This window comes from Fomitiporia mediterranea (assembly GCF_000271605.1).
Source record: "Fomitiporia mediterranea MF3/22 unplaced genomic scaffold FOMMEscaffold_19, whole genome shotgun sequence".
Classification (NCBI taxonomy): domain Eukaryota; kingdom Fungi; phylum Basidiomycota; class Agaricomycetes; order Hymenochaetales; family Hymenochaetaceae; genus Fomitiporia; species Fomitiporia mediterranea.
This window is the reverse complement of record NW_006760404.1, coordinates 419,232-434,344: the sequence shown is the minus strand read 5'-3', so window position 1 is coordinate 434,344 and position 15,113 is coordinate 419,232. Positions and strand designations below refer to the sequence as shown.

The following is a 15,113-nucleotide window of genomic DNA, read 5'->3' as shown; positions in this document are numbered from 1 at the left end:
GAAACAGAAAGCATTAATCAATATTTTTGTCACGAGAATTGAGTAAGTTCATCAGCTTGGTTTTCCCTCAGGCGGCTCCTTCGGATTTGGAGTAGGTACTACTTTTGACCCGCTGCTAGGCGTTGCGCTATTTTTAGTACCGCTCGCGGACTGCAGAGCGTCACTGTTCTGCTCGATTTTCTCCCGCCCTGGGCAGTGTCCGTAATTCATTAGAACACCCTATTCGAAAAGTTGAATGGGAGAAAAGACATACAATCCATAGCAGGTCCCCTCAGGCCCTGCCTCGCCTGTTCCCTCCTTCGCTCGTTCAGGTCCTTCCGAGCGAAGTAGTACCCGCTGCCTGCTGCGAAGAGCAGTGCACCCCATCCAATCATCTTATATTGTCTTGTTAGACCAAAATCACCAGAAGTGAGGACAGAAAAGAGACTGACCATACTACGTGGGTCGTTCATGGCTGCAATTGCAGCTTGCTCAATGCTCAAGTTGCTCAACAAGCTCAAGGCAAGGCACGCGTAAAGTTGATTAGTCACGCAGATCGGCTCTTGACCTTACTAAGCTACTTCTTTTACTTCATTGTTTTGTCCTCTCTGTCCTTTCTTCAGTTCAGAATGAAGCCAGTCTGTAACTTTATAGTGTCTATCTATACGTGCAGTCGATATTGATCCGTCATAAAACTATAACAGCTTCCGTATACACAAGACAGTAAATGAGTGAATTCCAGAATCCAAACCAGACCTTGTAAGATCTTCCAACGCCAATCAAGCACCTGTGTGGACCAAATTGACCCATCTCTCAGTCCGAATACCATCTCGTGCTTTTAACTTTATAGCTGCTTCACGAAGTCCAGCAGCCGCCTGCTTGTACTTCTCCTGGTCCTCGTCGCAGTTACACATGTACTCATAAACGGTCCTGGCGAAAAATGGCCCATCCTCATCAAGCAGCTCCCACATCGACCCAATCACGCTCCGAAATCCAGAGAACTGTATTGCCGCTGCCAGGTGAAGTACTTCATCATGTATACTGCTATAGTGCTGTTCGGCAGTATGACAAGCAGAGAGGAATGCGAACTCTGCGTTCGGAATATTCGCTTGGACAATATCTAGTAAAGTCAGCCCGCGGTCGGACACCTTGAATGCCGAATCGAATGGCTTTGGATCCAAGCCTCCGTGGCAAGCGAAGTGCACCCATGTCGTTTTCCGAAGAGCTTCAACCACTGCGTTGTGCGATGCTCCACTGCTGAGTAGTTTAGTCTTTACGCCACAATTCTTGATCCTGCGAATTTCCTCCTTAGCTGACGGCAGTGAAGTATCTCCAATAACAAGAGTAGTTGGTGCTCCTCCCTTTCCACGTGACAACTGAGCATCAATGAGTGCCCCGAGCGTCGGAGTATATGACGAGATGTACTTGTCCAACAGATACATCGTAGTTCCTTCTGTATCCTCAAACGGACCTGCAGCGTGGAAGGGAAGTGCAGACAGCACGGATGTTGGACACCACCAAATGCGCGATCCTTCGACGATTCCGAGCTCCTTAAGTTTGTCGACGACTTTGATAACAACCCTATCCCACAGTGTTTTCATCGTTTGGCAGAGTATTCTGTCGTATTCTTGTGAGCCAACTCCAAATCCTGTGCGTCCTGCCACGAGTCCGGAGTACAGCATAATGATATCCTTATAAAACTCTCCATCTAGTGGGACACAGACAACTGGACGATCTCCATGGGGTAGAATAATGAGCGCATCGGATCGATATTGGCTGTGATTAACCACAATCACCGGACCCTCCGACGCCGCTCGCTGAAGTTCTTTGAAAGGTGTGGCTTCGAGAAAGTTTTCGAATCCAGGAATTCGTCGTATTTCCCTGGTAATCTCTTCCTGTTCATTAGAGAGTCGCTCCTTCAGCTTTATTTTCTCCTCGAACAATTTCTGTTCCCTGGCCATCGTCAGTATAGACGACCCGCTTTCGACAGAGCTTGAAATCGACTGCGGCACGGAAGACGATGTTGTGAGATTCTCCAACTGTCGAATGATATCTCTGAACCTCTCGGCGAGTTCTCTGTTTGTTTCTGCAAGGCGATCTAGAGGTGTCCTGAAACTCCGCATCTGTGACCAGAGTAAACCCCGGCCTTGCTCAAGTAGCTCTATGGCCTCTTCAAGCCTATTCCCCTCTACAGCATGGGCTACTATATCTAATGCAAACGATCCGTACCTGTGTTTCTGGTCAAGGAAGTCATGCTGTGCATGAAGAGTAGGACTAACTACGAGGGCACGCTGCAGCAGTAGCATTGCCTTCTGGTAGGCTCTGGATGTGGTATGGTGGGAATGGCTTCGCGCAACGTTAGCCCATAGGCAAGCTGCCTCAAGACGGTTTACCAAGCTCGAAAACTCATGTAGAGTGGCACATTCAAGCGATTGTATACACTCTTCGATATCATCCATGAGCCCAAGCTTCTCAAATCGAGAAAGCAATGAACGAGCTAAGTTCACCAGCCATTTGGAACAACCAGGATGGCCTGCAGGATAGAGTTCCAAGGCAGCATGGTAATGCTCAACGGCCTTGTTGATGTCCGTTGTCTCTCCCGAGTGTTCAAATCTATATTTAAGAGAACCTGCGAGATTGTTCAGAGCCGAGGAACGATCAGGATGGCCAACCGGGCGAAGTTCAAGGGCAGAATAGTGAAGCTCGATTGCCTCATCAATGTCTGTAGTTTGTCCATACTGTTTAGATTGAGTATGAAGGGAACCTGAGAGGACATTCGGGATTGAGGGAGACTCTGGATGGGCGCTGGACCAAAGCCCCATGGCAGCAAGGTGATCGGCAAACATTGTACCCAAAGTCTGCCGATAAATAAATCGAGTTTGGAGAGCACCTGCAAGGTTACTCAGAGAATGGGAACGGCCGGGATGGCCGAAGGGACGATGTTCCAGTGCGGAGCGATAAAGTTTGATGGAGTCATTGAGATCCTGAACCTGATTAGGCTGCTCATATTTACGCTCAAATCGGGTACAAAGAGAAGTCGCAAGGTTATTCAGAGCCGTGGAACGATTGGGATGGCTGTCTGGAAGACGTTCTAAGGCAGTACGATGATGCGCGATGGCCTCATCAAGGCTTGCGGTCCGCCCATATTGTCTGAACTGTAATTGAAGGGAGTTATCAAGGTTACTCAGAGCCGCATAACGTTCGGGATGGTCGCCTGGACATAGTTCTAGAGCAGTACGAAGATGCTCGACGGCCTCATCAAGATCTGCAGCCTGTCCATATTGTTCAAATCGAGTTTTAAGTGAAACCGCAAGGTTATTGAGCCGCATAGAACGATCAGGATGGATATTGGGGCACTGATCTAGGGCAGCGCGATGATACTCGATGGCTTCGTTAAGATCTGCAGCCACTCCAAACTGTTCAAATCGAGTCCTCAAGGACGATGCAAGATTGGACAGAGACGAAGAACGACTAGGATGACCAATGGGATGATGTCTCAGGGCAGAGCGGCGAATTTCAATAGCTTCGTCGAGGTCCATGGCCTGTCCACACTGCTCAAAGCGAGCATTAAGGGAAGCTGCAAGGTGGACCAGAGCTACGGAACGATAGAGATGCCCATTTGGGTAATGTTCTAGGACAGTACGAAGAAGTTTGATGGCTTCATCAAGATCTGTTGTCTGCTTATGCCGTCCAAATCGCATGTTAAGCGATGCTGCAAGGTTAGTCAGCAACACAAGACGTCTGGGATGGTCGTTGGGACAATGTCCTAGGGCAGCGTGACGATTCTCAATAGCCTCATTGAGGTCTGCAATCTGTCCAGTCCGCTCAAAACGAGTTTGAAGCGAATTTGCCAGATCATTCAGGAATCCATAATAATTAGGATCATTAGGACGGTTGTCAGGGAGAAGTTGTAAGGCAGCACGATAATGGTCGATCGAATTGTTAATGTCTTCAGTCTGTTCATGCTGTAGAAATCGTAATCGAAGGCAACATCCCAAGTTAACCAGAGGGACGGAACGACCAGGATGGCCTTCAGGCCGAAGTTCCAGGATAGCATGGTAGTGCTTGACAGCCTCGTTAAGGTCCACAATCTGCCCATACTGTTGAAATCGGATTCGAAGAGAAAATGCAAGGTTTCCCAGATGCACGTCACGATCACGATGGTTGTTGGGCAAAAGTTTCAGGGCAGAACGGTGAAGCAAAATGGCATCTTCAAGATCCAAATCCTCCCCGCGCTCTTTAAATCGAGCTTGAAGGCATAATGCAGCCTGATGCAGATGTTCGGGATTGCACCATAGGTCTAGCGCAGAACAGTGAAGCCCAATGGCTTCGTCAGGAGATGAACTCTGTCCAGACTGTTCAAATCGGGTTTGAAGGGAAGCTGCAACTTTACCCAGAGACGTAGAAAGATTGGAATGCCCATTGAGGCGAAGTGTTAGGGCAGTGCGATAATGATCGACAGCCTCGTCAAGATCCGAGATTCGCTGGCACCGTTCTGACCGAATGTGAAGGGTATCTGCAAGATTGTTTAGAAAGGTTGAGTGGTCAGAATGACTCTTGGGGCACAGCTCCAGGGCAGCACGATGCAACTCAATGGTCCTGTTGAGGTCCTCTATTCTTCCCCATTGTGTGTATTGTTGATAAAGAATAACTCCAAGGTTATGCAATATTTCAAAGTGCAGTAGGATTCCTTTAGGACAAAGTCCAAGCACAATACAACCATAAAAAGCAGCCTTGTCAGCTTCCTCCTGTTCTTGTGATTTGCAAAAACGCGACCAGTGTTTATCGACCATCTTAAGAAGTACACGACGAATTAGATCGAGGTCCACTGAGTACTCCATATGTGAACAGAATTGCGGTAATGCTTATCAATAAGCCTAAATTTCAGCCAAATGTATGATTAATGAGAAGAGAAGGAGGCAAATTACAAAGTATTCATTACCTTAAGACCCTTTTGGTCTGCAAAGTCTGACTATATGCTAACTGTCAGAGGATTCTCTGAAAGCCAAGGCACCTTTCTTCACTGTCATTTTTAGGATAAAGCATATAAGATAAAGAGACTAACTTGGAAGAAATAAGTAAACGATGATTGAGCAGGTAGTGTGTAGTACTAATTTAGGTACTGGAGGCTTGGCTTGAGTTTTGGGTGTCATGTAGGGTTGAGGGTAAAAGATAAGCACTTATATACCTATTGACCATGCTGGAAACACGTTGAAGTTCAAGTAACGATCAATGCGGACTGTACATAAGTTGCACACGTAATTTATTTGTGTCAGTTATGGTATCTGAATGTTGTGGTGAGAAGTTATAGTGAATTGTGATCACGCTGCACACATCCGAGAGTGTGAACCAGGAGTGTATCAAGTTACCTGTGTATCTGAATGACGAGTTGGAGTTGTTGTGCGGAACGTTCGAACATCGAAGGCGTAGAGTTTAGCACGGATACTGGATTCTCATGGCCTCCAGAGTCCGACATCCATGGACCATTTCACCAGTACTGGTTGTCTTACTGTTATCACGCTTGAACAAAGGACATGGGTATCTTCTCACCAACACTCAATTATGAAGCAATGTACAGCAGAATGAAATAACCAAAAGGCTGAACGTCTATAAACTGACGGATGTCAAATTCCAGAGTAACTTCCAGAATCCAGAAGGCAGGCAGACGTCTGAGCCCCTATTTCTCTATCTTGCATCTCCCCTCCTTGTATCCACCATGTCACCTTTCCGCACCGCCTCAAACAACTCAGTGCCTCCACCATAAGCGCAGGAGCATCTGCATAACCTTTCCTGACACGTCCCGCGACATCTGACTTCGATGCCGGTCTCAACAGCTCTGCCGCCTGGACAGAACACCTTGATCTCGCACGTACACTCAGTAAGAGCGAACTCGGTCGTGCGGTTCCATTTGGAGACGTGGATAGTTTATCGTTAGATAGTGCAGACGAGGAAAAATTCGTACGTGATAATGATAGTGTGTATGAGAACGAGGGCTAGGGGCTCGTCGAGTTGACGTTGGCACGCGGCCGTCCTGCGCGGGTGTTATGACTTCACTGGTCAGGCTACAACGAAGAAGTCATCCGTGCGCACGGGCGACGAGTTGGAGGTGTTACACGAGACAATCAACGGTGCCGACGGGTGGAGTTTGACGCGGATACCTCTTCGCGTTCACGACAACGATAACGAACTTAAATACAAGACAAGGAAACTAACGGAAGGTAAATCTGACTAATAGACAACGTTTAATGATTATCATATTTATAACAGCCCAATCTTAATACACACGAAGAAAACGCTAATAGCACAAAGAGGAGCCGATGCCGGAATTGACTTGTAAATCAAGCACCTATGTGGACCGAGTTGACCCATCTTTCAGACCGAATGTCGGCCCTTTTCTTAAGTTCTACAGCTGCTTTTCGAAGTCCAGCAGCTGCCCGCTTGTACATTGCCTCGCCTTCATCACACTCACATATGTACCCATAAACTGTCCTGGCGAAAAAGGGCCCGTCCTCATCAAGTAACGCCCACATCGACCCAATCACGCTCCGAAATCCAGAGAACTGCATTGCCGCAGCCAAATGAAGCACTTCATCATGTGCGACATTGTAGTCCTGTTCAGCGGTATGGCAAGCAGAAAGGAACGCAAACTCCGCGTTCGGAAGATTTGCCTGAACAATATCAAGTAAAGTGAGCCTGTGGTCCCGCTCGTCGTCCTTCTTGTGGCAGTAGAGCCTGAAGAAAGAGTTGAAAGGCTTTGGATCTATGTTCCCATGGCATACAAAATGGACCCATGTGGTCTTCCTAAGTGCTTTGCCAACTGTATTACGAGACCCCTCCTTGAGAAGTAATTTAGTGCTTATACCACAATTCTTGATGTTGCGAATTTCCTCCTTGGCCGACGGAAGTGAGGGATCACCGATGACAAGCACTGTTGGTTCTCCTCCAATCCCACCTGATCGTGCATTAATAAGTGCCCCAAGTGTCGGAGTATATGACGAGATGTATTTATCTAATAGATACTTTGTAGTGCCGTCTACGTCCTCGAATGGACCTGCGGCATGGAAGGGAAGCGCAGACAACACGGACGTAGGGCACCACCAAATGCGCGATCCTTCGGCAACTCCGAGCTCAAATAGTTTGTCTACGACTTCGGAGACGACCCTGTCCCATAACATCCTCATCACTTGACGGAGTATCTGGTCATAGTCCAGTGAATCAACCCCAGAGTTTTTACGTGTTTCCAGGAGCTTGATGTATAATTCGATACTATCCTTGTAGAACTCCCCGTCTAGTGGAACACAGACGACCGCTTGATACTTGCGTGAAAGTATAATAAGAGCATCGGATCGATATTTGCAGAGGTTGATCATGATCACTGGATCCTCTGAAGCTACCTGCTGTAGTACTTCAAATGGCGTGGCCGCAAGGAAGTTCTCGAACCCGGGAACCCGTCGTATCTCGTTGATAATATTTTCTTGCACGCTAAATAGTTCCATTTTCAGCTTCGTCCTCTCCTCGAACAATTTCCGTTCGCCATGCACATCTAGTGTGGATGACCCAATTTTGGTAGCGTTTGAATCAGACTGCAGCGCGGAAGATGATGTTGCGAGATTCTCTAGCTGACGACTAACATTTCTGAACCGGTCAGCGAGCTCCCTGTTTGTTTCTGCAAGGTCAACTAAAGGTGTCCTAAAGCCATGCATCTGCGACCAGAGTAAACCCCTTCCTTGCTCAAGTATCTCTATAGCCTCGTCGAACTTGTTTTCCTCAACAAAATAAGCAGCTGCATCCAATGCGAACGTACTGTAGTAGTGTTTCCGGCTGAGGAAGTCGTGCTGTGCATGAAGAGTAGGGCTAACAATGAGGGCACGTTGCAGGAGCGACATGGCCTCCTTGTAAGCTCTGGACGTGGTGTGGTGCGAATGATTCCGGGCCAGGTCAGCCCACCTTTTGGCCGTCGCGAGCCGGGTCACGAAGCTCGAAAACTTGTGTACAGTGGCTTGGTTGAGTAACTGGATACACTCTTCGAAATCGTCCTTGATCCCGGTTCTGTCAAACCGAGAGAGCAACGAAGAAGCTAAGTTTCCTAATGACGCGGAACGTTCGGGATGTCCGTCGGCACGAAGCTCAAGTGCAGAACGATGATACTTGATGGCCTCTTCAAGATCCGTGGACTGTCCATGCTTTTCAAAGCGTGTTTGAAGAGAAACTGCAAGGTTATTCAGAGACGTGGAACGGTCAGGATGGCCCTCAGGGTAAAGGCATAGACTAGCACGATGTAGTTCGATAGCCTCATCGATGTCTCTGGTGCGTCCAGATTTTTCAAATCGACTTTGAAGGGAAAGTGCCAGGTTATTCAGAATCATGTAACGATCGGGATGGCCGATAGGGCATAATTCCACACTAGCACGAAGATGCATAATAGCCTCGTCGATGTCTGTGATGCGTCCAAATTGTGCAAACCGAGTTCGAAGGGAATTGGAAAGGTTATTTAGAAATCCGAAACGATGGGAATGATTATCGGAACAAAGTTCCAGAGCAGTACGAAAGTGCTCAATAGCCTCGTCAAGGTTCGCGGTCTGTCCATGTTGTTCAAACCGAGTTTGAAGGGAACCCGCAAGGTTGCTCAGAAATTCGGGTCGATTAGAATGGCCATGGGGGAGAAGTTCTAGGGAAGCACGGTGATGAGCAATGGCCTCGTCAAGGTCTGTGGTTTGTCCGTGCTGATGAAATCGAGTTTGAAGGGAGGCGGCAAGGTTATTTAGAGACATGGATCGATCGGGATGGTCGTGAGGGCGAAGTTTCAGGACAGTATGATGATGCACGATGGCCTCGTTAAGATCTGCAGTCTGTCCATACTGTTGAAATCGAATTTGGAGGGCTGTTGCAAGATTGTTCAGAGAAGAAGAACGATCGGGATGGCTGACAGGTAAACATTCCAGGGCAGTACGAACATGCACAATGGCCTCGTCAAGGTCTGTGGCGCGTCCATATCGTTCAAACCGAGTTCGAAGGGAATTGGCAAGGTTATTGAGAAACATGGAATAACGAGGATGACCGTCTGGGCAAAGCTTTAGGGCAGCATGAAGATGCTCAATGGACTTATCAAGGTCCGCAGGTTGTCCGCGTAGTTGAAATCGAATTTGAAGGGAGACGGCAAGGTTATTTAGAGACAAGGGTCGATCGGGATTGTCATGCGAGCAAAGTCCCAGGACAGTACGATGTTGTACGATGGCCTCGTCAAGGTCTACGATCTGTCCATGTCGTTCAAATCGGGTTTGAAGGGCAGTTGCAAGATTGCCCAGAAACTGAGAACGGCCAGCATGTTCATGGGGGAGAAGTTCCAGGGAAGCGCGATGATGCTTGATGGCCTCATCAATGTCTTTGATATGTCCATGTTGTCGAAATCGATTTTGAAGGGACACTGCAAGGTCATTCAGAAGCGTAGAATGAGCAGGGTGGCCATTGGGGCAAAGTTCCACTGCAGAACGGTGAAGCTCAATAGATTCATCAATGTCGGTGGTGTGTCCACAATGCTTAAATCGAGCTTCAAGGGAAACCGCAAGGTTATTCAGAAGCATAAGACGAGCAGGATGGCCGTTGGGCAAAAGTTTGAGAGCAGAACGATGAAGCTCAATAGCCTCATCAATATCCGTGATGCGCCCATACTCTTTAAATCGAGTCTGAAGGGAAAGTGCAAGGTTATTCAGAGACTCGGCGCGATCGGGATGGCCGTTGGGACAAAGTTCCAGGGCAGAACGGTGAAGTTTAATAGTCTCATCGATATCTGTGATGCGCCTATACTGACTAAACCGAGTCTGAAGGGAAAGCGCAAGGTTATTCAGAGACTCGGGACGATCGGGATGGTCGTTTGGACGAAGTTCCAGGGCAGAACGGTGGAGCTCAATGGACTGCTCAAGGTCCGTGATCCGCCCATGCTGCAGAAACCGGGAACGAAGGGACACCGCAAGCTTATTTAGAAACGTGGAACGATCGGGATGGCTGGCTGGGCTAATTTCCAGGGCAGAGCGAAGAAGGTCAATGGCCTCTTCACGGTCAGTGGTCTGTCCATGCCGCCGAAATCGAGTCTGGAGGGATACTGCAAGGTCGCGCAGAGACTGTGGACGATCGGGGTGACCGGCGGGGCGAAGTTCTAACGCAGAACGGCTAAGCTCGATTGCTTCGTCGAGGTCCATAGCCTGTCTACTTTGTTCAAACCGAGCTTGGAGGGCATTTGCAAGGCCATCCAGAGCATGCAATCGGAATTGATGGCCTTCTGGACAACGTTCCAAGACTGCACGGTGGAGCCCAATCGCCTCCTCTAAGTCTTCTAATTTCCCCCATTGATTGAATCGCTCGTAAAGAGCGAGCCCAAGATTACATAGTACGCCAGAGCGATTCGGTTCTTCTTCTGCAAGAAGTCCTAGTAGAGTCCGAGTATAATTAATAGACTTATCGAGGTCTTCTCGTTCGCCTGATTGCTTAAAATGATTCCAGTGTTTATAGTTTAGCTGGTTGAGTGCCTGACAAATCGAACCGAGGTCCACTAAGAATTCCATGTTGGCACCAAATAATGGCAACACTTTGGAATAATCCCAATCCTCTTTTTACGCCCTGGGTTTCAGATTAAAGAACCCAGCAAGCAATAATGCGTGCATTACCTGATAAACTCCTTTGTCCTAGAGCCTAGCTGTTATATGTCCCGTGGGGATTTTGCAGCCGAACACCCTCTACAGCTGTCCTCTAAACAAAAGCTTCACCGTGAGTCTAAAAATCATTATTATTATAATTAGCTCGAACCCGAACAGGGAAAGGAGAGACTAGCCTGCAAGAAATGGGTAAATGACTATGTAATGCTACAGTCGACCGATTGATAAGGCAGACAGTAGTATGCCTGTGCTGGAAAACGGCACCTTGGCTTGCACCTTGGACGCAACGTGAGGGTTGAGGGCAAGGTGAGGCAGCAATACACTACGTTAGCCACGCTCTGAATACATTCTGAGGCTGTGATAATACAGAATAGCAGCTTTGATGCCAGGGACATGTTGATTCAATGTCAATATGAATGAACAAATTCAATGGATGAAAATGAATTACATCATTTTTCTGTCGCACGTTGAATCTCTTTCAAGTTCCAGTTCTGAGTTTACTTGCACTCGCTCTCAGCTCACCTAAACAATGCCAGTAATCACGTATATCCCAATCATAACAATGAAGCCATGTACAAACTGAATGAATCGTCCGATAAACCAAACGTCAGCGAACTGAAGAACGTCAAACTCAGAGTGACTTCCAGAAGGCAAGCAGACGTTCAAGCCCCTATTCCTCTATCTACGCGCGTCCACCATGTCCACCTTTCCGCGCCGCCTCAAACAGTCTGGTGGCCCCACCATAAGCGCAGGAGCACCCGCGCAGCCTCTCCTAACACGTCCCGCGACATCCGACTTCGACGCCGGTCTCAACAGCTCTGCCGCCTGGACAGAACACCTTGACCTCGCACGTACACTTAGTGAAAGTGAACTTGCTCATGTGGTTCCAGTTGGAGAGGCGGATAGTCTATCGTTGGGTAGCGCGGACGAGGAGAAAGTCGTTCGTGATGATGATGACGGAGAACAGCAGGACGAGAGTCAAGAGGGCGTTGAGTTGACGTTAACACGTGGCCGTCCTGCGCGTGTGCTGTATGACTTTAACGGAGAGGCTACAGCGAAGGAGTTATCTGTGCGTGCAGGCGATGAGTTGGAGGTGTTACACGAGACAATTGACAGTGCTGACGGATGGAGTTTGGCGCGGATACCACTTCGCGTTCACGACGACGACGACAACGATGATAACGAACGGAACGAGCAAGACGCCGACGACGCTGATTCAGAACACGGAGGTGAAGTAGGTCTCGTACCCAGAGAATACTACACGGTGCGTTTCTAGAAAATAATATTGCGCATATATTCACTTACTTCGTCCAAACAAAATAGTTTACAACGGACTTCATCTCCTCACCTGAGGACGCTCTGGCCGATACCAACGCGCCTGGACACACGCAGGACGCGTCCACTCCGCGCGCATCCATTGTCAACAATAACATTGATAATAATAGCAAGAGTTCCAACCCTCCACTCATTCCACAAAACACAGGTGAATGGTTCCGCCAACAAGTGCGGCGAAGTCTACTTGGCGGACGCAGCTTCAACCGTTTCTCTCGATTCGTCACGTCTGGCGCAGAGGCTTTCATCCTTCGCGGTGGCCCTCCTGCAAATTCTATTCAGGCTCGTGCAGAAGACGGCCTTCCTCCTTCCGATGCAACCAGTGCCAACTTCCGTCCCTCGTCCTACCTGCCTCACGTTGGACACCTACGCGAGCCAAGTGCCGTTCCACCTGAAACGGACAACAAAGTACATTTCATCGACGTCGACGAGGCAGGGCCGATATGGCGGAGTAAGGTCCCGCCATTCGACGTGAGGGTGCATTCGCCTGAGAAGCGATATCCACATGTTCACGCAGGAGAAGGAGAAAACGGAGGGGAAGAAGGAAGGTCGGTCGCAGGAGCTTACATCGTGTATAGCGTGACGAGCACATTCTCTCTTCCTCTCAATTCCGCTCCCTCTTCCGATGATGAAGACGAAGAAACGGACACAAGAGCAGTCACTACCAATGCTACAATTGCCCAACCAATAACCGTCCACCGTCGCTTCTCACACTTCGTCCTCCTACACAATGCCATATCCGCCCAGCTACCCGGCCTCGCGCTCCCCGCACTTCCGGAAAAACAATACGCTGGTCGATTGAGTAGTGCATTCGTTGAAGCCCGAAGAGCAGCTTTACAGCGTTACTTACGCGCGTTGGTTCGACACCCGGTTGTTAGGTACTCCGAGGCGTTGACGTTTTTCTTGAGCTGTGAGGATGAAGTGGTACGTGTAATACTTCCGTTTGTTTTGATTTCATTTTCTCTTGTATATTTCTCTTTAATATGTTGATTTGTCGTTGCTATTGTCAAAGAGGAATTCTGATTCATTTGGGATGTTATGCAGGAATGGCGTCGTCAGCTCCCTTACCACTTGCACACACGGCCCGCAGGGGCATCTTTTTACTCTAACGTCTTTCATCTACCTTTCCAAGTTGACGCGGAAGAAGTGACTGAAACAGCTGAGCGCTTCGAAAATCACACGCGAGCAGTTTCACAGGGTGTACAGCAATTGAGAGGGATGTATGGGAGAGTAAAGAGTGCGAGGCTTGGTGCGTTACTTTTTTCTTCTTCTTCTCCCGTTTCCCGGTCTCCGTTCACGATTATGAAGATAACTAACCATTTTATCTCCATTTACGTGCATGAATCAAAATACTATGATACAACAGAGATGTCCAACGCAGAACGTCAACTATCCTACGCCCTCCTCTCACTGATCACATCCAAACCACTCACTGGCTCTTTATCCCTCTCTGATTCCGACGACTCCGACTCATCTGCTTCCCCATCCGACAACGAAATTGAAGCAAATAGCACTGCTCACTCGCCTATAAATACAATTAACGCAACAAATGGACGACATAGGCGGCATCACAAACAACAGAAGAGGAATAAAAGAGGTTTGCAAAACGCCGAAGGGGCGTGGTGTTGGCGAGAGGATTGTACCGGTTCGTTCTTCATCCATCCTTTTTTGATTCTACTTATCGCTTATAAACGTGAATTAGATTGTCTGCGCCTTACGAAGTGCATACAGAAGACCGCCGAGACACTTCAGGGTGTGGCAGATTTGTACGATGGACACGTATGTTCTCTTTCCTCTAGTGCATTATCTCCTTTAACGACAAAATTACGAATTTTCACTGACGACTTTCCATTTCTGCTTATCTTCTTTTGTTTGGGTTTGCATATAGGCTCGACGAACTATGTTAGAGACAGAAGATTCACTCAAGGATGCTGCACATCCGGACAAAACTTACTCTGTGCGTGTTTAATCATATGCCATAGAAACTAGGAAGAAATCAAACTAAGTTCTGGCTCGGAATACCTTACTGTCATTCTAGCCTATCCTTGATATACACAGAGAAACGCTACTGCGGTATAAAGAGGAGTCGGAGTCAGAGTTAACCCGTAGCCCGATAAATTCCAACTCAGACTCTTCCAATGCGCAAAGCAACGACGACTGGAAGGACACTGACGATGGGAAAACCATTGATAAGAAGGGAACAAAGGAGGAGGAGGAGAATACAGCCCAAGCACGCTGCGAGACAGTCCTCAACACCACACTAGCAGAAATGGACGAATACCACTCTACAAAACGAGATACCTTTGAGCAGATCACAAAGATGCACTTAGACAACGAGATAGCGTTTTACGAACAACTCCTAACGCGTCTTCACACAACACGCGCACTCTTCTCCGCTCCCTCCTCTGAACTCGAGTTGACTATGCCCGGTCCGAGGGTGATGTCGGTGTACGAACGGGAGCTTGGTGAGATGAGAGTTGCGGAGCCGCTTACAGCACCAGCGCCACATGTGTTGGATGGGACGGGGATGAGGCCCGTAAGTAAAGCAATACAGGGGTTACTCGGGTTGACTACCGGCTCTGGCTTGGGCGTCGGGCAGGGCATGAGCGTCAATGATGGTGGAGACGGAGAGGGCAGAGGGAGTGTGTTTGGGAGGCTGTGGTGAGAATGTTAACTATCAGTATCTGCGTAGTCAACGCGTTCAGATGCACTATCAGCCCTTACTTTTCATGATTTATTTTCTCCCTGTCCAGTGTCTATATACCCATTGGAGCATCTTTATGAACATAGTGACCTTTCATATGCTTTTATGCAAGTCCAATGAAATGTACGTACAAAATAAGGCCAAATATTAGGTGTTATAGGTCTATGTGTGGGATTTTATTGCTATAAGAGCATGTCAATAATGTCATAAACCAAAATACGATGCGCCGATCACTCTGGATCATTTTCGCGACACAGGCACAACTTCCAACAAACACACGATCATCACCTCTACGACTCTCACCGAATGTCATTTCATCGGTGAATAAATGAACAAGGACATGCATGTGAATGGCGTTCTAGCCCTGCGAGCCAGATGTGTCTGCATCTGGCGAGTCTTAATGGAAATATTGCAGCGCCGTGCAATACGAGTACTCACGACCAGGCGTT

At 48.2% G+C, this 15,113-nt stretch overlaps 4 protein-coding genes across 4 annotated transcripts; 1 reads left to right on the top strand and 3 right to left on the bottom strand.

Moving 5' to 3' along the window:
• Positions 1 to 51: 51 nt before the first annotated feature.
• FOMMEDRAFT_162603 (uncharacterized protein) lies at positions 52 to 452 on the bottom strand (the record flags this gene model as incomplete). The annotated part of the gene is made up of 2 exons (XM_007271939.1): positions 52 to 188; positions 254 to 452. The coding sequence occupies 2 exons, from the start codon at positions 450 to 452 to the stop codon at positions 52 to 54; spliced, it is 336 nt and encodes a 111-aa protein (XP_007272001.1).
• A 306-nt stretch (positions 453 to 758) lies between these two features.
• FOMMEDRAFT_162602 (uncharacterized protein) lies at positions 759 to 4,820 on the bottom strand (the record flags this gene model as incomplete). The annotated part of the gene is made up of 1 exon (XM_007271938.1): positions 759 to 4,820. The coding sequence occupies one exon, from the start codon at positions 4,818 to 4,820 to the stop codon at positions 759 to 761; it is 4,062 nt and encodes a 1,353-aa protein (XP_007272000.1).
• Positions 4,821 to 6,317: 1,497 nt separating this feature from the next.
• On the bottom strand, positions 6,318 to 10,538 carry FOMMEDRAFT_98170 (TPR-like protein; the record flags this gene model as incomplete). The annotated part of the gene is made up of 2 exons (XM_007271937.1): positions 6,318 to 7,488; positions 7,564 to 10,538. The coding sequence occupies 2 exons, from the start codon at positions 10,536 to 10,538 to the stop codon at positions 6,318 to 6,320; spliced, it is 4,146 nt and encodes a 1,381-aa protein (XP_007271999.1).
• A 683-nt stretch (positions 10,539 to 11,221) lies between these two features.
• FOMMEDRAFT_149578 (uncharacterized protein) lies at positions 11,222 to 14,795 on the top strand. Its single transcript, XM_007271936.1, has 7 exons — positions 11,222 to 11,892; positions 11,952 to 12,884; positions 13,005 to 13,209; positions 13,327 to 13,605; positions 13,663 to 13,739; positions 13,849 to 13,917; positions 13,999 to 14,795. Exons 1-7 carry the CDS (start codon positions 11,326 to 11,328, stop codon positions 14,623 to 14,625), a joined length of 2,757 nt encoding a protein of 918 aa, XP_007271998.1. The 5' UTR covers positions 11,222 to 11,325; the 3' UTR covers positions 14,626 to 14,795.
• Positions 14,796 to 15,113: the final 318 nt, after the last annotated feature.